This window comes from Adelges cooleyi, unplaced genomic scaffold (assembly GCF_023614345.1).
Source record: "Adelges cooleyi isolate 19-005CV unplaced genomic scaffold, UGA_ACOO_1.1 ACOO_flye_CR_arks_rails_tigmint_CR_PRNA_30, whole genome shotgun sequence".
Lineage (NCBI taxonomy): Eukaryota > Metazoa > Arthropoda > Insecta > Hemiptera > Adelgidae > Adelges > Adelges cooleyi.
In genome coordinates this window covers 19,508,123-19,529,588 of record NW_026095971.1, presented here as the reverse complement: position 1 = coordinate 19,529,588, position 21,466 = coordinate 19,508,123, and the positions used below count along the sequence as shown (strand labels likewise).

Below are 21,466 nucleotides of genomic sequence, written 5' to 3'. Positions count from 1 at the left end.
TGACTACACAAATAAAAAAATGAATGTCTTCGTAGCTTGGCACTACAAAACATATTATTTACTGTGCGTATTGAGAAATTTAGTACCTACATTTTTTTACCCCTAGAGATTTAACTTTTCTTATTATTGTCGTACTGGTAAAATTACTTGCCGATATTCTTTTATGTCCTCACTTCCTAAATTTACATTTTTAAAAAAATACTTATTGTAAAAAAAATACAGATTTTTTTTTTTCAATAAAAGAGATTTTTTAAATAAAAAATTTAAAAAAAAACTTAAATTTAATACAATGGAGCGATTTACATAAATGTGGAGTATGTATTCCCCCCCCCTATCTTGTGTCCAACTAGGCATGGGCTGATGTTCGGCTGGGTTTATGCCGTTTTCGGGCTAGTCATGGACCGCTATAGTCCACCAAACTGGCACAACTTAAAATTTAGGTAATTTCAGGTCTCTTGCTATATTTTTTTATATAAAAAATGGTCTACCACCACAAGTCGTAACCCAACCAACGCCTCTATAATACATTTAAATTAAAAAATAGAAAAAACTTTTCTAGTTTTTCTAAATTTCTAGAAAAGATAAAAAAATTAGAAAAACTAGAAAAAATAGAAAAACTGGAAAAACTAGAAAAACTTTTCTAGTTTTTTTAGTTTTTCTAGTTTTTCTAGTTTTTTTCATCTTTTCTAGAAAAACTAGAAAAACTAGAAAAACTAGAAAAACTAGAAAAACTAGAAAAACTAGAAAAACTAGAAAAACAAGAAAAACTTTTCTAGTTTTTCTATTTCTCTAGTTTTTCTAGTTTTTTTAGTTTTTCTAGTTTTTCTAGTTTTTCTAGTTTTTCTAGAAAAGATGAAAAAAACTAGAAAAACTAGAAAAACTAGAAAAACTAGAAAAACTAAAAAAACTAGAAAAACTTTTCTAGTTTTTCTAAATTTCTAGAAAAGATGGAAAAATTAGAAAAACTAGAAAAACTTTTCTTTTTAGTATTAAGTATATTTAAATTTGGTTTTTATCCTACTTTGATTATAATTATAAGTTTACTTGTTATAATATTTAATACTTGTTTTTTAAAGTTACATTTTGTTTTTATAATTTTTTTGTTAAGTATATAATATACTTAATTTTATTAAGGTATTAATAAAACAAATATTTTATGTTCAATGAAAAATTGATTTAAATTTTGATTTTTATCCTATTTTGATTATGATTTTTTTTTTGCACTGTCTAATTTTAGCATGAAGAAATAAAGGTGTACCCAAAACCAATTATTAAGGGAGATTAAATCCTACGAGTACTATTTTATGAGGAGGGATACCCCACTTTCTCTAGTTCCTTTTGAATACTTGTCCCGCTTTTATAGAATTTTGATCTGGTTACTTTAGATATCACAGTATAGATTATAGAAACTGTACAAAATAAACTGATGTGATCTGATGGAACACAAAATATACACACCATAAGTGAAAATAAGAAAAAAATAACTATTGTTTGAAATCGGGACAAAAGCGGGACGTCGATTAAAAGTCGGTACATCTTACTGTCCCGATTTGATCACCATATTTAGCGGGACACCTGCTTGAATATCGGTACTGTCCCGCCAAAATCGGGACGTCTGGTCACACTAGGTTTAGGCACAAAATAATTGTGTTATTCTGTGGTTTAGGGTTGGTCACGCTGATAAAATGAAAATTTGTGTTATCATTTGGAAGAACTCTTATCTCTTATCAATATTTGTAAGAACATAGTAAGAACATCCGCTACAGTGCTGTATGTGGGGCCGCCACAATAATATATACTCACGTGTAAATTATCAATGTTCAATGTTGATTGTTATAAACTATAATATTTACACTTGACAATTGACTTCTGTACATTGTTAAGTAGAGTAAATTTTGTTGGTTTTACGTAGTTTTTGAAAAATGAGTAAAAAAAAAGGAAGCGGAAGTAGTGGTCATAGTTTTGGTCGAGCGTTGATCAAAGACAGGTTTGGTCGAAGCAACAAAACATTAAATCGTGACTCATTTGTAAGTTATTACTTATTATTATGTATTTTTAATATAGTAATTAGTGATATATATCATGTTAAATATAAGTAGATAGTCTATTGTCGTACGAAATACGGCAACCGTTATGATCACAATATTTGCGTCCAAAATTGGACTGCGGTTAAAATGTATGTCATAGTCATCCTTGTATGTTTATTCAATGTAATTATATTTTAGTAAATATGAACGTATTCTTTCATTTAGCTGCATACTGCTGACTTGGCTGATGGTTATGACTGGGGTAGACTTAACTTACAATCAGTAACTGAACAAAGTTCATTTGAAGAGTTTCTGTCTACAGCTGAATTAGCTGGAACTGAATTTACAGTGAGTATCAATTTGAATAATAAATAATAATTAATCCCAAAATTCCAAGCGTTTATAAGTTTGTGTAGTTGTTTTAGAACCTGTTGAATGTATCAACCAAAATAATTTTTTTTTATTAAATTTTTAAATTTAATTGTTTTATTTGTTATGACACTTCTATAAAATGTTGGTACACGATAGCTCTACTTTCAGTCTTATATTCAAATCTTAAATTCAAAAACTCTACCGAAAGGGGCAGGGAAAAATAAAAAGTTTTCATTCCTTTGTGGCGAAAGAACATTCTTAATACAGTTTTTTTACCCATTTCAAAACATTTTTGACAATTATTTTATTAATATTATCTTGCATATTTAGCTAATATTTCTTGGCTTTATTTAACAATTATGTTGTAATAATTTACAAACTTTAAATGCATAGTATATAATTGTAAGATGCAATAAAAAACATTCCTTTTTACTATAATATGTAGTTTTTAAATTTTAATGGCTTGTATATAGGCCGAGAAATTAAATGTTGAATTTGTACCCGAATCTCGTATGGTTGGTACTTTGACTAAAGAAGAAAGATCCAAAATTGAACTAACTCACAAAGAATTCAAACATTTCATAAAAATTCCTCGAAGGTAAAATTGTTTGAAATAAATTTAAAATATAATTTTCAACTATTTACTTACCTAAATTTATAGACCAAAATGGGATGGCAAAACTACTCCTGAAGAATTGGAAACTAAAGAAAAACAGAATTTCTTAGATTGGCGCCGTAATTTAGCTGAATTCCAAGAAGAAAAAGAATTAATTCTGACTCCTTATGAGAAAAATCTGGACTTTTGGAGACAACTTTGGAGAGTTGTTGAGAGAAGTGATGTATTAGTGCAAATCGTGGACGCTCGGAATCCTTTACTTTTTTATTGTGATGATTTGGAAAAATATGCAAAAGAAGTAGATAAAATGAAAACGAATTTGTTATTACTAAATAAATCAGACTTGTTGACGGTTGCACAACGAAAGTACTGGGCAAAATATTTTGACTCTAGAGGTGTGTCGGTAGCATTTTATTCAGCTAAGCAAAGTGAAGAAACTATAGAAGAAGGAAATGAAGAAGCTGAAGAACAAGTAAAAGTTCAAATCCTTGAAATTGTAATTACATAATTATTCATAAGTAAAATTTGTATTTATCTAGTCTGAAAAAAAAGTTGAAGATGAAGTAGAAGAAAATGAAATAGAAGACGAAGAAGAAGAAGTTACCGAGGAAGATTGGAACAGTTCGGATTTTGAAACTGATGAAGAAGAAGAGGTAATTGGAGACGTTGTTGGTAAGTTAATATTAATTTGTTTTCTAATTAAAAATAAATAAAATCAATTAAACACTTTCAGAAGAGTGTCCGAAATTCAAGAACTCATTTGACTTGTTGTCAAAAGAAGAACTGATTACTTTCTTCAAGACAATTCATGGTAATCGAAAACGTCTATGCGATAGTTTTGTTACAGTAGGATTAGTAGGTTATCCAAATGTCGGTAAGAGTTCTACAATCAACACTCTATTAGCCAATAAAAAAGTATCTGTGTCATCCACTCCGGGAAAGACAAAACATTTTCAGGTTTACACAAATCTAACAAGTCTAAGATATTATTTTGACATAACGTCAAGTCTAATTCTTAAATTATTTTTTTGCAGACTCTTTTCGTAGACAAAGACTTAATGTTATGCGACTGTCCGGGTTTAGTGATGCCAAGTTTTGTATTTACAAAAGCAGATCTCATTGTCAATGGAATCCTTTCAATTGATCAAATGAGAGACCATCGGCCCCCTATGAACATGATCTGTTCTCAAATACCAAGGCACATACTAGAAGACCAATATAGTATAATGATTACGAAACCATTAGAAGGAGATGATCCTGATAGACCTCCAACTGCAGACGAATTCCTCAATGCTTATGCTTGTAATTTACTAGTCTAACCAATAGCTATAATAATTATGTACATTTAATAAATTTAATGTTTGAAAACCGATTTCTAGGTAGTAGAGGGTATATGACAGCTAACGGTCAACCTGATGGTGCTCGAGCAGCTCGAGTTATTCTAAAGCATTATGTTAGCGGTCGTTTATTGTTTTGCGTCGCACCTCCAGATATTGATCAACTAAAATTTCATTCTTTTCCACTGCCTGATGAAAATCGAGCCGTCAAGACATTCACGCCGTTTGAAAATATTCTTCTCAAGGTACATATTTTATATATCTGATTAATTTTTAATATGTTTTGGTTTTCTAATCTAATTTATATATTTTTTTATAAACAAATTAGAAAAATGTTTTGTACAAAAAGGTTAATTTGTTTATATTTTAGCCAAACGTAACGTCTGGATCAGATTTGGATAGAATGTTTTTCCAAAAAACCACAATGGGACCACACAGTAAAGGCATGAAAAAAGTAGATATAATGGGAAAGGACAACAACCAGTCTCAATCGATTCAATCTAAACCATGGAAAAATCATAAAGAAAAGCGGAACAAACATGAAAAGTTGAGACGTCAATTTCGACATCTTGATATATAACTAAATAATTAAACTACTTTATTTCTTTTGACATGTCATGGTATACTTGTGATATTTCTTAAAACTGTTTTTATTCACGATGTACAAACAATTTAATCATAGATGTTAAAACCACAATAATAATAGCCTTGTAGTTTATCATGGCTTTCTCTTGTTTTTTTTGTTTTGGAACCTATCTAATACGTTGAATCTGACTGATCGTACTTCATAATTATCGTTTGTTTCCACTTTAGGGCGGCTATTCAAAGCTCTAACAAATTCCTGTAAAATAAATATAAATCATACAAAATAAGTTTAACTATATAAAACAATTATAAAATATAACCACTGTTCATTATATCAAAATATTAAATTTTGGTAATATTTTGAACCTCTTAAATATAATATTACACTACATGATTGTGAAAAAATTACCTTGGTTTTTTCTTCAAATATTTTTTCTTTAACTTTTGATGGATTTGCTTGAGTCTTTCTTTTCAATTTATTTTTTACCTTGATATTTATTCTTGAAGGTTTCCCAATCTACAAAAATGTAATATTAAAAATTACTGAATTATATTTTCTAATATGATTAAACTCACATTAAGTGATTTCTTCTGCTCCAACCTAGTTTTTAGAGTATCAACATCGACTTCATCTACATTTGACTCTAAAACAATCATTTCTGCTGGAATCTAAAATTATATATGTATATTAGACACACCTTAATCATAAAAGACAATTATAGCAATTCACTTTTTCAAGAAGCATTTTGACTTCAGCTTCTTTACGTTGCTTCTTGGTTTGGAAAGGATTGCGTTCTAAAGCATCAAAGTTAGGTTCTCCACTGCCTAAAAAAAACAAAAATTTGTTAAACTAACCAAAAAAAAAATTATATATAATTAAATGAGAAAAGCAATATTAAAAATAATCCTTAAGTACCAGGTATTAATAAACTAGAAAAACCTCCATCATGGCCAGCTCCCAGAACGTCTTCAAATGGACAAAAAGCCAAGTTATTTATCGTTCTTGCTATATTGTGTCTCAAATAAGCGTGCGTTACTGTTTTGGTACAACATTCTTCATACACCTGGATAGATAAATTAAATATTCAGCAATAATAATTTTTGACTCGTTACTTGTTAACGTTAACTTACATCGACTACATTATTAATAGCAACTGCCAAACAACCCTTCTGGCTAAATACCATATCTCTTGGACTAGTGCGTAGTTTGTATTCTTGTAGTGGTCCATTTAATTTACGAATATCCCAAATTCTTAGATTTCTATCCATACCCGAAGTTGCCATGTACCTGAAAAACATAAATTAAATAAATTTCATACTTGAACATTTTGAATTAATTAAGTTTTTTTAAAACATACGTTCCATTTGAATTAACTGCAAGCGATGTAACTGGATTTCCATGACAGAGAATTTTCGCTACAGGTTCTCGTAGGTTAGGACTCCACATAGATACTACACCTAAAATGGAGAAAACAAATTATATTATAAGGCTAAAAATCCAACTAACGATAATGCAATATTTAAATTACCTTTAGTATTTCCAAGGCAAACTAAGGCATTACTCGGGTTTTGTGTCATCAGACTTAAGCGACCCATTTTAGCATTAAATTGTTCTACCAATTTTCCTATTGAGACATCCAACCATGACAAAAATCCTTCTTCACTCTATACAAATTATACGATGATAATAAGTTGTACAGTACAGTTAGAGATTAAAAAATTTGATTTCACTGACAAAGAAAAGTCATATCAACGGTGTCACCGATTTCAATGAAACTTAGCTAAGTGAAAATAAAAAATGATCTTATTTTGAAGTTTTTGTTAACGAGTCTTAAATAGGGAATAAATTGTTTTTGAAGTTCACCAAACTCTTTAAACAGATGAAATAGTTAATAAATAAGATGGATTAGTTAAAAATGAATTTCTTGTCTTTTACTTTCATCCAAGCAATTGTATTTTAAAAAATCTCAATGGCGATCGCGCTATGAAATTTATTTTGTAAATGATTACAAATTTAGAATTCTCCTTAGTTTAAAAAAATACATTTAATACAAATTTTATGATTTAAATTTTTAGTGCATAAAAATATTATATTTATACAACTTTTTTAAAAACAAAAAACCTAGCAATAGTAATAACCATAAAATTTCAGGTACTCACAGCAGTACTCAAAAGGAAATGATATGGAAGAAATTCTTGGTGCAATACATTATTTAAGGATTTTAAACAATGTACTTCCACACCTTGATTATCATATATATAAACCCATTTTTTTTGTGCAACAGAAAATAAGTTTTCATTATGTAACCATCTGAAATAAAAAATGTATATAAGATTAAAAATTTGAATAATTTATTTTTCAACTAATAACATACTTTACGTCATAAACTTCTTCCATGACATTTATTTCACACATTAAATATTTTGTAACCCAATCCATAGCAGCCACATGGCCTTTCCTTCCTCCAATTAATAACTGACGGCCATTAAGAGAATAATCAATACTAAAACACAATTTAATGATTAGTAAAAAAAGAAGTGGAACTAATCTAGTTTATCAGGTACCCTTTTTTTAGTGTTTATTTTAATCGATAGTACGTTTAATGCTGATTGCGAATTTGCAAAAAAATGTTGCCGGATGAACTTAGTTTGGACAATACTTACGGCGAGATCCTAAAATAACATCTTATCCAAATCGGGTTTTTATTGCAATATAGATATTGAAATGTTATGCTTAACCTGTTATGCTTAAAATGCCATAAGCTACCAAAATAGCTAACGAGAATGATGTAAATTTATACAATTTAAAAGAATTGAGTTTACAAGAGAATGGTTTCTTTTTAATTAAAATATGATGTCATTTAATGTTTTTAATTAATTTAATTTTTATTATTTATAATAGTGTTTCATTGCGTCAATGTTCTTTTACTGGTCTCGCTTACCTCTACTTTCCATTTGTGGTTTTGTTAATTTATGGTCAATAAATTACTCATTCAGCGTTATTCAAATGCAGCTTCGATTGGCTAATTAAACTGATGTGGATTGGGGATCTTTGTCTGTGTCATAAAGTATATTAATATCTGTATGCACACACAGACAAACTAGACAAAGGTATTACAGCAGGAAAAAAAGAACCATGACAGGCGGGGGAAGTAGACCTGTCGGCAGAACAGGTAGACGTGCGCCCGCATATTTCAATATCGGCAAACTTCAAATGTCTATAACTCCCAAACTAAGATCATCCGTCAAAAGTTTTTTGCAGATTTGTAATCAGCATTAAAAGTACTATCGATTAAAAAAAAGGGTATCCCGTAAACTAGATTTACCAAAGAAATAAGTCTATATAAATGTAACATTGTTTTAACAGTAAAATAAGATATAATAAATAAATTATTGTATCAAAACTATTATAATATCAACTTACTCATAAGGGCCAAAGTCTAGACACAAATCAAAATGTTTCTGTGCACTCGTTACATCAACTGAATTGGCGAGCTGTGTTTGAGTAATTTTAGTTGTCTTCTCCCCTGGTTCTGGAATAACATATCTGCAATGATAGTTTACATATTATAGATAATTTTACAATTAAATCAATTTTAAATTAATCTGAAAATACCCAGAATTTTCAGGTAGCAGAACACTTGTCGCATCCAATAATTTGGCACCTAATTTGTCTTTGTTCTCTCTTCTTATTCTACGTTGATGAACTCTCCCCATCTGACATAATAAAAAAAAACAATCATATATAATTATGAATTGAAATTAAAAGGTATTAAACTAAATGTAGCAACTAGTAGTATTCTTACGTTTTACTTTGTCTTAGAACATTACTTTCAGATTTGTTAATGCTAAAAAATGATTGATAATAAATTCAATGTATGAAAAATGAAACATGCAGTACCAAATTTCGGATTAATTATTAGTATTCGGTTATTACAATTTACAGCATGCTTGTTAGCTGTTGATTTCATTCTTTATTCTATAGTTGATTGTTGATTTCCTCTAACGCTATCAACTATATTATTAATTATTATCACGGTTCTACATGTGTACTGTTGTAGGTTAACCGCGGTCGGCAATGCGAGATATTTCGTAGAAGAAAAAATTACCTTAGGCAATTTGAATGGTTAAGTTCCATGAGAATCCTTCACTATGCTCATTGACCACGGTTATAGATAAATCGGTTTATCTATAACCGTGTCATGGACCAATACTTATCAAAATATACCAACATCAGCTCCATTCTACAGTAATGATAAAAGTCTAATCGTTGTTATTATTATATTCGATAGTATTTCTATTTTTATTCGATAATTAGAAACGATATTTTGATTTTCACTTTCTGGAAAACCAGTTAATAGCTCTGTAGTCAAAAGTATTTAAATAAAACGGCAACATGCCTGTAGCAGAGGAAACTGTGTCTATATCCGACGTTATCAGTCAACTTCAAGACTACAGTCCTACTGTGAGTATCCTCTTATCAACTGCACATCAATCAGTACTAGACTTAAGTGTAATACCCAAGAAATAAGTTAATATTTTTTCGTTTTTTGGCGTAGATACCTGATGCTATTACTGCTGCTATATGTTCAGAATCTGGATTTGAAACGAGTGATCCACGAATGTAAGTCCATCGTATATAACTTCTAAACTTTCTGCACTACTAGTAGTTTGCTGGGAGTACCTATTTTTTTTCATTTAAATATGTAATAATGTTACAGAATTCGACTAATATCTATCGCATCACAAAAATTCATTGCTGATATTGCAAATGATGCACTTCAGCATTGCCGAGTACGTATGGCTACTATGCCTTCCAAGTCCGGAAAAGTCCCAAAAGATCGCAAGTTTACACTAACCATGGAAGACTTAACTCCAGCACTTAATGAATATGGCATTGTAGTTCGCAAACCACCATACTTTGTATAATTATATAAATTTACGTATTTTAATTTAGGATAATATTATATTGACGCAAAAAAAATGTATAGAAATTCATCACCTAAAAGTATAGAGTTAATACTTAAAAGTTTATAATAACTATTTGATTTTTTTTCTTATGTAAACATTTTGTACTTAAAATAAAAAATACATTTTTTTATTATGTTAAATTCTTTGTATAAAATATAGCTTTTACAATGATTTTATTCATTTTTACTTAAATAGTTTTATAATTAAAATGTTTATCTTTTTTAATTATTTGTATGAATTAATCAACTTTCGAAATTCAAAAGGCAAGCCAATTATGGGGTTATTACTTATTAGTATATTGACGTTATTGTTACCTTGAACGTAGAAAATATATTCATTGACAATAGTTATTGTTTTGAGTAAAATTCTGACCGCTCTACTAAAGGTTTATTCAATTTTTTTTATAAAAATTTAAGAAAGTACGAGGAAAAATGTAACTATTTAAGAATGTCTATTAATTCATTTGATGAATTAATGAAACTGCTCCAGCAAAATTTAATGGGTCAACAGACAAATATGAGAGAACGTATTTCACCTGTGGAAAAATTAGTCGTAACTTCAAGGTAAATTGGAATTTTGGTGAATAAATACTTATGTGTATGTACAAGCTGGCATATAAACTATTACATTGAACTAACTAAAATATGTTAACTATAAAAATAACAATACCCAAATTATAAAAAATACCTATTACAAAAGTATTTATTAAATAAATAAAAATATAGACGTACCTATTAAAATTTAAAAAAATACATATTCACTGTCGGATTTAAAAATAAATGAGATAGTTGGGTGTTAATTAACTTTTTTTTAAATTGACAAAATGTAATTTTATTATAATTGATTTAGTTGAATATATGAGTTGGAAGAATTTTCATTTAAAGTGTACCTAGTCGTTAAACTAGTGTAGTTAAAGAAGCTGATTGATTATTAGTTAGATCATTTTTAATTACATTCATTAAATCCATTTTAACTATATTACGTAAGGCTCAGGTATTTGTTTTAAAGGTTTTAACATAAAAACAATCTGTCAAAAAAAATTACACTTTAGTGTAATGCGTCAATTATTTTATTTTTCGTATGGGTTTATTGAAGTAGCTTTTTTTTCTTTAAAATTAGGTTCATTATGTTGGATACTTGATCACTAGAGGGGGCCCTCTAAACCATCTCCACTTTCAACGGAGTCTGATATTATATTTGCTTCTGTAGGCTTATTTCGAATAATTGGTTTTAAAAATAATATAACTGATTGTAGTAAACATGAGGATTTTTTCTAGAAGTTTCGGATACGGATTTAAGTTTTTCAATTGTGCCCAATTCTCTAGAGAAACAATCGCGTAAATTTTTCCATTTGCGGTGCAAATTTATTACTTAAGAATTAAATTTTGTATGGAAGTATGTATTAGAACATATTTGACATTTTTTAACTACATCAAACATTGTTTGATTTTTTAACACGTTCAACGCCGCTTTCGACATCATTAACATTCTAAGGATATATTTGGTTTGGATGTTTTTTTACGGAACTACAACCGTTAATCGCCTCGGAATTTCCACTTTATCTGGACTTGTTGCACAAGTTTGTGAAGTTCTATGGGATAAATTAAAAGAAGTATGCATGCCTCAACAGAGGAAATTGGCTCGAAATTTCATATAAATTTGAAACGTTCACAAATATTTCAAATTCTACAGCCGCCGTCAGTGGTAAATACATCAGAGTAATAAAGCCCACCGACACCGGTTCGTTGCATTACAATTACAAGCATTATTATTTTTAGATTGTATCGATTGGTGTATGTGATGCTAACTACTCATTTATCGCCGTAGATGTTGTAGGTGCCTACAGGAAAAGTAGTGATTCCGTCAACTTTTAAAGGATCTTTATTTTATAAAATGAACAATTCTCTCAATATTCCTAATCCGAATAATATGATGATACTTTAATAATTCAAGGATTACCAATAGTATTAGCAAATAAATATAGGTAATCAAAACAACCGTCAGCCAGCATTTGTAAATCTATGTTATCTAGAACAAAACAACAATTTTGAATTTAAACATAAACATGAATAATATTATATGTTATTATTGGGGCATGATGTGGTGCAGTTGTCAGACTTTTAAAACATTGAAACGACCTGTAATAAACTGTAATAAAATTAGATATTATTTGTCAAGTTCTTGAAACTTGTTCTATTCAGTACATGTATCGGATAGAATTTGGGTAAAGTTGAGTATTTTTAATATGATAATAATTAATATAATAATTAATAATAATTGATTAACACCATAGGTATATTATGTTTTAATTATAAAAATACTTAAAATGGAAGCTTTGCTGAAACAGAGTAACTAAAAAATAGATCATTATATACTTCTGAATCTATAACCTATATTCATTACGCTCTTGATATTATAAAATAAGTATATATTTAAGTATAAATTATTACTTTTAAATAATTTTTTTGACTACCTATCTTGTAAAATTTTAATTAAGTGATTTTGTGTTGCATAAATTATACTAAATATACTAAAATTTGCAATCAATGATTTATTAGATAGTAAATATATAACAGCATGTATATTTCTTTTCTATTTCACTTCACCAACAGAATTATTTGTTGTTGTGGTCGTTTTCCGCAGTGAGTTTATTAGGAGTGGGACGGGCCATCATTGCCGGTGAAACATGAATAATACGTGGGGGCCCTGGGCAAAGTGAAAAACAACGTGTAGGTCGGTCCCATACAAGGTATATGTATATTGATCGTCGGTGGTGAAGACTTGACCGCCATCGTCTTCGCCGTCGGTGTACCAAATACCAATAATTAAATTCACCATTAACAAATTTGTTGGCACCCTTATATTCGCCTAAGTGCGACAGCATAATAATTAGGTGTACTGATCGATTTTCAATTTTCTTAACAACCCCCCCCCCAGAGGTTACAATAAACGCTTGATCGACGCCGTTAACATTCCCCCCCGCCGGAACGAGGTCAGTACGTGGTGCCGGGCCGCGCTTGTCAGCTGCTTGTGCTCGACGGTGGCTCGGGGTAAGCGTGCGGCGACGGCGCTTCGGCGGTTGGGGGCTCGCGTGTCGCTGCCGCCGCCAGCGGCATAGTCAATCCGTAGTGCCGTCACCGCCGCGTACGCGTTACGTACGGGACGACCCAGCGGCCGCCGTGTGGCCGCCCAACGCCCGGGACACCGCGGACGCTTTGTCATTCGTTGTGTTTACACGTACGCTCGCGACACGTCGCGCTTACCGCCGCGGGTTGCGCGTTTATTATCGTTGTTGTTAGGCATTTGCCAATGTTTTAATGTAAGTTATTTTATTACTTTGACATGGACCCAATAGGATATTAATATAATAATTAATATGCAGCCACTGCTGCGCAAATGAAGACCGTCGTCCACCGACAGAGCCGGGGCTCTCGTTAAGACACCGGATCGGGGGCCGACCACGAAAACAACGTATGGCGCCCAGAAAGAAGCGCAGGCCAATCTTTGAACTGGCCGTAAGTACAAGTATAATACCATACCATTTCAACTTCAGTAGTGCTAAGCTTATAGCTATAAGGTCGTTTTGCGCGATACACGTGCCACGTGGCCCAGGGTAGGTAATATCGTTAGGGTCTGGTTAACTTACACGAAGCACTACCGCCTACAGGGATCGCCACCACATAATACATTTAGGTAAAGCCAGTAGAACATGTATTTTAAATAGCGTTAACATACACCGTTGCGTGTAGTAGACCTATTTGTGTTTACCTACCAGCCTAAAAAATATTATTAACAAATATCCAGATTTAGCTTTTAAATAATCGAATCGAAATATAGACTCACTATAGGACTTTCACTAAACGTACAGCAAATGAAAACTTAAGTCACACTGTAGTATCGACTTGTTTAAATTCACTCTCTCGCACAATGTTTGTGATTAAAAAAAGCACTGTCCGCCGACGATTGAATCGATACGAAGCAAATTGTCGAGTTCGTTGTTTAGATTTTAAGGCTGTTAAATACTGTTTAATAAACCACTATGCATTGTTGTTGTGTGTTAACTGCGTTGTTGCCGCAGTGTCGTACATGACCTGCACTAATAATTCAATATTTTATCTGCAATGCAAACGGTACTTCACAAATAGTAAAACCCACTAGTATCTACTAAAAAACTATATTACAGATCACCGTTCATCATAATATTATAGTTTTTCTGTAGTTGGCAGTTGCATATTTTAACATGCACAATAATACAGTTTTCCACGTGATAAACATCATGGGTCCATTTAAATAAAGTCATTACTCATTATTTTTATTTTTTAACTAGGTAAAATTGTTTTTTGTCAATACATACCACAGACATTAGAGAAATAATATTATAATCTCTATAACAAGTATTGTTTGATAAAAAAAAAGCTCTTGTTAATGTATAATTATTATTCGCAAATCGCAGTGGTATGAATGAGCCCAGTTCTCTATCTAAGTACCGAATTGGATTGTTTGTAGACAATGTCATTAAGTATGCTTGGGTCAAAACCGATAAATCCGGGTTTCAATAAAAATAAATCCATCCGCATAGCATCACTTGGAATCCCTCTTTTTTTTTTAAAACGTTTTACAAACTTTTCTTCAACGAGCGTATCAATAAAAAGGATTTATTTTCTTAAAAAAAAAAAGGCAAACAAATCGTCAATGACAAAGGCTCAATAATGAAACGCTTTTAAGCTTAATAAACGTTTGCGGTCGTATAAAGCAATGAGCATCAACGGCGGGTTGGGTTAACAAATATGTACTTAATGTTAAGTATTTTATGAGAGGTTTTATCGTCTTGCTCTTGCATTAAAAAAAAAAACCAAACGTGTTTCAAACGGTTTGTTGATTTATACGAACGGTAAAATCTGTGCTAAACAACTGAGCAAATAAAAGTCAATCGGCGTTGTTTGTTCAAACAAGTTAAACCAATTTTTATGTATAATAGTTTATATTGGTGTATTGAAACAGCATAAATGTACTTGGTACCTAACTAATTTTTTGGTTAACGCTTTCCGATTAAGTCAATTTAGTTACATACGCTGTGTAGTAGAATTTGATTTGTACTTACTTATTTGTACATCAAACTATTACGTATAACCACTGTTTAATGTACTGTCGAAAGCAATTTGATTGTTCTATAAATAATTATCGATAATGTAAATAGTATTTATCTAGCTAACTGTTAATGTTAAGTACACCTAAGCAGTATAAAACGAGTGCAGAAAAAAGATAACTCTTTTTCAAATTAGCTTATAGATAAAAAATTCTATGTATTATAATTATTATTAATAGATGGTACAGAATGTTTATGAAGTAACTCTTACATTTAATATAATTCTAAACGCATGGTTGCATCTAAACACACATTACTCCCATAAGTAGAAATCCATAAAAAACTAAGGAAAAAGTGAAACATAAAACAAGATTATTGAAACCGAGCACAGTCTAAACCGGCACAGATCAAACCACTAACCAGCATAGTCTAAACCAGTAGTGTGTAAATCAGCACAGAAGAAGTTGGCAAAGTTAGGTCAAAACAATTAAATACATTTTCCTTTTCTGCACTATTTCATCACAATGACGAATGAAACGCTTCGATGCAAACAGCAAGAATCCATCACGGATCAAACCAATGATAGCCCAAACCATTTGCAAGGTATGCGAATGGTTCGCATCGAGGCGTTTGATTGTATGAAAAACACTTTAAAATTTAATAATATTGTGTTGACCCCATTTTGCTAACTTTTACTGTACTGAATTCATATAAGTATAAATAATTATTAAACGTTGACATTGTATTAGTTTTCAGCTATTATTGCTATATTAAAGATTTGTAGTCTTAGGTATGTGTTATATTCATCATCGCCAAGTATGTATAAACAAGAACAATATTTCGGTGCAGCGTTGAAGCATTAATTAATTATTATTATTTATTCTACCGTTGTAAAACTAAAACGGTTGGTATGCACATACATAATGAAAGTCGCTTCAGAATACGTTTAGTGCGTTAATACAAATGCAGTTATACAATTCTATAAACTTAAACAAAAAAACATTACACATTATACACACAAGGCACATTAATAATAATTGTATAAGCTCTAAACAATTGTCAACGCAATAGTACTTATCTACGACTCCCGATTATTAAACTTTCCGAATTAATAAGGTATTAGTGTAAATACAATTTAAAATTACTAAAGCAAAAAACGCCAATGAAAATGTATATAAAATGTATGACAGATTTCAAAACAATGTGGTCTTTAAGCACAGAGCAGTGCTAGTCCTCAATTAGAAAACATATTTTGCTATAATAAAATTCAAAAGTTTTCTAACCGGTAGGTATTATTCTTTGGGTTTTATTAGGTTTGAACTATGGTATTTCTTGTTTTTTCGTTAAAGAATGTTAAATATTTCTTCATAGACTAAAAACAAAATGTTTAATGGCGCCTGTATTGTAATACTTACTAACTTACCCCAGTATAATATTAACCCCCTATTTCTGTGTAGTGTAGTGACGGCGTGTGGTTAAGTATACTCCCATTAATGTAGTTGCCATCATGTTGTCAAGGAGATTGAAAGCGGTCTGTTTTTTACACGTATTAGACCTAACAGCCTGACAAATTTCCACCCACTTAGGATATGATCCGATTTCAATCAATAAAAATCATTACATAATTTGAGTTTATTGCTCGTTTTTTCCAGGTCATTGTGGGAATCGATTTTTGGTATTCCCATTAAAATGTGTTTAAATCCTATTTTGATTTCTAAAATGTTTAGTTATTCACTTGTTTGTCTTTTTTGAGTTAATGAAACAGTTTTTCAATAAAACCACTTACACAATAACCTGGAAAAATGCTTGCCAAGTCGGTGTCGGCATGTAGACTTTCTTGATTATTAATTTTTATTTTTTAATTAAAAATATGTTTCAACTTTTTATTTATTTATTTATTTATGATGTACAACTTTAAAGCTCAGCAATGAATGAACTATATTAGATAATGTTCTGAAACTTCGTTGCACGTGATAAATACTTATGGTTGCTCGAGTGAACTGTAAATCGCATTGTACTTTGATATTGATAACTATTTCAGTATATTATAATGATAATTTCAATCTAAACACCAGTCCTCGGTTATGAACGGGTTCGAGACAAGTTTTTATAATTCTTAAATATTCAATTTCTATAGTTGGGCTTCGGATCTAAAAAATCGAACTCATAATAATACTTGCTGTGTATACAATTAAATTAACCATTTTGTGAATTACTCGCCAAGTGTGAAAAATAATAAACCGTGGTATTTTTTCAATACATAATGTTGACTATTGTTTGACGAAATGCCCAACTTCTATAAAATAATGAAGTGAATCTTCAGACAAAGTTTCGGCATTACATCCAGCGCCATCTGTTGGAACAATACACGCTGCTATAATAAAGATAGGATTAATCCGCAATACTGCGACTCGTATACCAATATATTTTTTAGAACCATCAGTGTTGTAAATATAATCTCACAAAATTGGCAATACATTGCTAATAATATTGTTTTCGTGGTTCTTACAATCATGCCCGACTGACGAGGAAATTTAAACGCCAAGCAGTAAATAACTAGCAATTATCTGAATTAGGTACTTAAAGAAGAGAATCATTAACTATGCGATTACTCTTATAATTATTGTTATTCGTACACTAATGCAGTGTCTAAAATTGAAAACGATTTTGTATTATTTCTAATGTCTGTTTAGAGAGGTATTTGTACATCTAGGCTCAGATTAATGCAAACGTGAAGCTTGTGTAACAAAAAAGTATAATTGAATGGCGAGGACAAGTCTGGCGAGCAGACAAAAAGTTCAATGAAGTTACGTTATTGGTTAAATCGCAAAAGCAAAGACTTAAGACACAGGTGATTGGATACTGTAATGGAAGATATAAGAGTAACAGTAGACCAAACAATACAAGTTGAAATGCTGGACAGAGAAAAATAAAAAGGTTCAAGTCAACTATAGCGCTGGCCCCTAGTGAGTTGATAAAGAAGAACACTGAACAATACTAAACAGGCAGAATTAATAAAGGAAAATTGGATATTAATTCCTTAAGCGTTATTTTACTACACACTTAAGAAGACACCACTCTTTAAAAACAAGGTGTAGCATTCTGTAAACGTCTCAGGACATATTTATTACATAACAATTATATTGACATTAATATAAAGACTAAGACTTATGATATGCCTCGAAAAGCTTATTTTTAGTTTAATTTTTTTTAACTCTGGTTAAAAAATGAAGAAAAAAAAGTTTTTTGGAAAACTAGCACGATAATTTGAATTTCAACTCTCGAAAAAGACTCTTCGACAAAACCCAATTTGAGTTTTCTATTATTTTTTATTTATTTTCTGTCTCATTTTGAGTAAAGTTGTAATTATAATGCGAAAGGCTATATTTGAGTAAAACGTGTATAAGGTAGGTTGTGATAATCTAATAAAGTAAAAAAAAAAAATAAAACTTAAGGACCTTCAATTCTGTACTAATAAGTATAGATTATAAAACATGAACATTGGCCTTAACCCTTTAAAAATTGTCATGAGTGGTGTCCACTTAATCCACTCGCGAAATAGTTTTTATTAAACATTCATTGAGCGTGATCGTTTGTCTTAAATAGTGTTTGATAGCAATTTTATTGCAATGATATAGTATAACTGAGAGGGAGTTAAAAAAATGAAATAAACAATTCAATAATTTCCTTACATTGAAATAATAAATATGTAGAATAAACGATCTCTATTGTATCTCATCAGTAGAAACCAATTGTTTATACTTATCATCTCATGTCCTAAATTTGATTTATTTCCTATCAAATATTCTTCTTTTTGTCATTCTCCTTAGTAATACTATTTATCATTAGTAATACTGTTATCACTACGCTACCTAAAAATGGCTAGGGGTCAAAAGTTGTGACCTGACCTAACCTCCTGTTAATGTAGGCGACTACTGTAAATACTTTTATTTGCAGTGTAAATTATACACCGTATGATATCGATATGAAACAACCTTGAGATTTAATATTTTACCTAAGAGTCAAGTTTTGGACATTTTATTTGTATTATGCATACATTTTGATGTAGTACTTTTTAGCACAGGCCTATAATTTACTAAATTAATTTACTCGTTAAAACTCGATTTCATTCATTCAGTAATTTTTCATTTTACAGTGAATTGCGACCTATCCTTAACAAGAGGTAGGTACAATAATAGATTTCAAGACACACAATAATTACAGTAATTTTACAATAATTTTATCGATATATGTATCACCCACAGATTCGCGTGGAAGAGTTTATTTGAATTCGATTTGATCACACTAAAACAATATTATATTATAAAACTTGCTGTAGACGTTCTCGGACATCGCGCGCATTAGGACAACGTGTAATGATGGCGGTAACGTGCCAAGTAAAAATCACGAATAACGCGCGGTTGTTATTGTTGTTGTTGTCCGGACGAAAACAACAGACGCGATTTACAAATGTTCAACAACACACCGTTATGTAACGTTTCCACTCGTTTCTGTCGGTTACGCAGACTCCTCTTCCCATTCCCTCGGCTCTCGCCCCACAACACTCTACGGTGCACGCGCTCTTGATTCACAAAACGCTTAGCATACTATATTATGTGTATGTATGCAGCTCGTGAGCTACAAATGCTGAGCAGTCACATGTACCGCGTGACTGTTGGCGGGACACTATACACAAGAGGCCACCGCTGTTGTCATTGATCCGGCGGAATCGCCATCAGTTGTGTCGTTTAAATAAACGCGTAGAACTCAGGCTGTGTTTAAACGGATATCGACATTGGTTTGGAGATTACTGATTAAAGCGAAATATATCGTAGGTACCGTTTATTTTGCGTAAAAGACTAGCGTATTATTATTATACAGTACGTTATAATAATAATAATGCATTAGTAGCTCTTAAAATACATATATATATATATATATTTATATGTATAATTTATTATATTTCATATAGGCTGCACGTGCGCGGGCGCGCTCAGTTCGGGAGTTTGACCCCGCCGGTAGAGAGAGCCAGTTCGAGAGCGCGCGCTGCGGATAATACGCACGCACCGGCATAATATGCAAACACACACACAAACACACACCGCAAACGTGAACGTACCGGGCTAGGCGCGAAACGCACTGCCGGGACGCGAATATAAAACGCACACACACACAATATATATACATTGTTGTATTATAAATAAATATTATATACATAGCGTACACAGAAAAATTTTTAATACTACAATTCGGGCACCGCGCCACTACACCACGGGCCGCTGGCACCGAAGAGGGAACCGCCGCGCCGCCGTCACCGCCGACGTCGTCGGCGACGCTCACCGACAGTCTACTTCCGAGATAACACGCGACGGCGGTGGCCGCGGCGGACACCGGTCACTCTGCGAGTGTCGGACGTTCGTTTGCTCCGATCGGTTTTTAATTTAATAAAAATCCCGAATACTATTTATTTGTAAAAAAATTATATTCAACTTTTTATATTTATAACTACGTATATTTTAATATATTTAATATTTATAACGCTCCCGACGAAAAGATTAAATTTTTTCTCTACTGAACATAATACAATATTCGTACGAATTTCTATGTATTTTTTAATGTAAAGTATCATATTTTCTCGGTTACATTTTATATACGTAGGTCTACGGACGATTGTCGTTTAAATATTGTTTTTTCTCTCCAAAACTCCGTTCGAATAAAAATATTATCAGACACGTTTATCGTATTACTGTCGACCGAACAGCGTGTAATCAATATCGGTGACGAATCGTGTTTTCTATAATACAAATTGGTATAATAATAGTATTATTATTTATTATAAATAATTATTATTATGCGTGTCCGGTAGTGTTTTTCTGAAGAGCGTTTCGTTGTGTCGCGTCGTGGTGACTTGCGTGTACTCTTGTTCGAGAAACATGATGTCATGGCCTACGGACGCAAATCGTCGGTATTGTCGTAAGTCGTAAGCGTCCAAAAATAACCCCCCGGCGCCTGAACAGCCCTTGTCGAGCCGCCTTCGACGGGAAAAATGAACAACTTTATGGATTATTTCGTCACCAAAGAGAACTACACGAACCGCGGCCACTGGGCCCGGGCCAGACACGTTTCCGAGGTAAGGAAACAATAACAAAAACAAAGTATTATTATGTCCGCTATCAGAATCCCTCGAGTGGCGGCGTGCCCGCCGATCCCGTTACCTAGGTTACCGCTGTTGGCACCGTACGCGGCGGCTAGCCGTCCGACTGCGACGTTGCCGCGTGGTGCGCGCTGAAATTCTAAACCCCGCGGCGCGGCCACGGCTCTATGGTCGCCGTCGACTCTCGCCATAGTAACTGCTCTACACCTGCAGCAGTGAAAAATCAAAACAAAAAATTGAAAATCACCATTCCCGGCCACGCTTCCTCCTCGTCCCCAATCGTGCACGTGCCAACGACACGACGCGCCGGCACGGGCA

General features: G+C 31.9%; 4 protein-coding genes across 6 annotated transcripts in view; 3 read left to right on the top strand and 1 right to left on the bottom strand.

Annotated features, from left to right (window-relative positions):
* The first annotated feature begins 1,779 nt into the window (after nucleotides 1–1,779).
* LOC126838381 (large subunit GTPase 1 homolog) lies at nucleotides 1,780–5,077 on the top strand. 2 transcript variants are annotated; one of them, XM_050572756.1, is made up of 9 exons: nucleotides 1,780–2,027; nucleotides 2,253–2,375; nucleotides 2,873–2,997; nucleotides 3,061–3,487; nucleotides 3,555–3,687; nucleotides 3,752–3,972; nucleotides 4,050–4,317; nucleotides 4,395–4,597; nucleotides 4,723–5,077. In XM_050572756.1, the coding sequence occupies exons 1-9, from the start codon at nucleotides 1,923–1,925 to the stop codon at nucleotides 4,930–4,932; spliced, it is 1,815 nt and encodes a 604-aa protein (XP_050428713.1). In that variant the 5' UTR covers nucleotides 1,780–1,922; the 3' UTR covers nucleotides 4,933–5,077. The 2 variants fall into 2 exon arrangements, with proteins under 2 accessions (XP_050428713.1, XP_050428712.1); XM_050572755.1 differs by having other exon boundaries at nucleotides 3,749–3,972.
* Nucleotides 4,985–8,948, bottom strand: LOC126838382 (WD repeat-containing protein 46). The gene is made up of 14 exons (XM_050572758.1): nucleotides 8,875–8,948; nucleotides 8,744–8,785; nucleotides 8,554–8,654; nucleotides 8,362–8,484; nucleotides 7,313–7,441; nucleotides 7,098–7,248; nucleotides 6,467–6,602; nucleotides 6,296–6,395; nucleotides 6,069–6,225; nucleotides 5,854–6,001; nucleotides 5,668–5,762; nucleotides 5,514–5,606; nucleotides 5,347–5,454; nucleotides 4,985–5,193 (listed from the first exon to the last, which is right to left on the bottom strand). The coding sequence occupies exons 3-14, from the start codon at nucleotides 8,652–8,654 to the stop codon at nucleotides 5,071–5,073; spliced, it is 1,464 nt and encodes a 487-aa protein (XP_050428715.1). The 5' UTR covers nucleotides 8,744–8,785; nucleotides 8,875–8,948; the 3' UTR covers nucleotides 4,985–5,070.
* Nucleotides 8,949–9,165: 217 nt separating this feature from the next.
* On the top strand, nucleotides 9,166–10,048 carry LOC126838383 (transcription initiation factor TFIID subunit 10). The gene is made up of 3 exons (XM_050572759.1): nucleotides 9,166–9,402; nucleotides 9,497–9,561; nucleotides 9,659–10,048. The coding sequence occupies exons 1-3, from the start codon at nucleotides 9,334–9,336 to the stop codon at nucleotides 9,864–9,866; spliced, it is 342 nt and encodes a 113-aa protein (XP_050428716.1). The 5' UTR covers nucleotides 9,166–9,333; the 3' UTR covers nucleotides 9,867–10,048.
* A 3,048-nt stretch (nucleotides 10,049–13,096) lies between these two features.
* LOC126838024 (monocarboxylate transporter 1) overlaps nucleotides 13,097–21,466 on the top strand; it is a 36,491-nt gene continuing 28,121 nt past the window's right edge. Inside the window, exons 1-2 of one of the 2 annotated variants that reach the window (XM_050572105.1) lie at nucleotides 13,097–13,227; nucleotides 13,291–13,423. In XM_050572105.1, the coding sequence (XP_050428062.1) occupies nucleotides 13,382–13,423 (42 nt within the window). In that variant the 5' untranslated portion in view covers nucleotides 13,097–13,227; nucleotides 13,291–13,381. Of the gene's footprint in view, nucleotides 13,228–13,290; nucleotides 13,424–20,337; nucleotides 21,125–21,466 lie in introns of those variants that run through there. The other variant, XM_050572103.1, reaches the window with a different exon arrangement.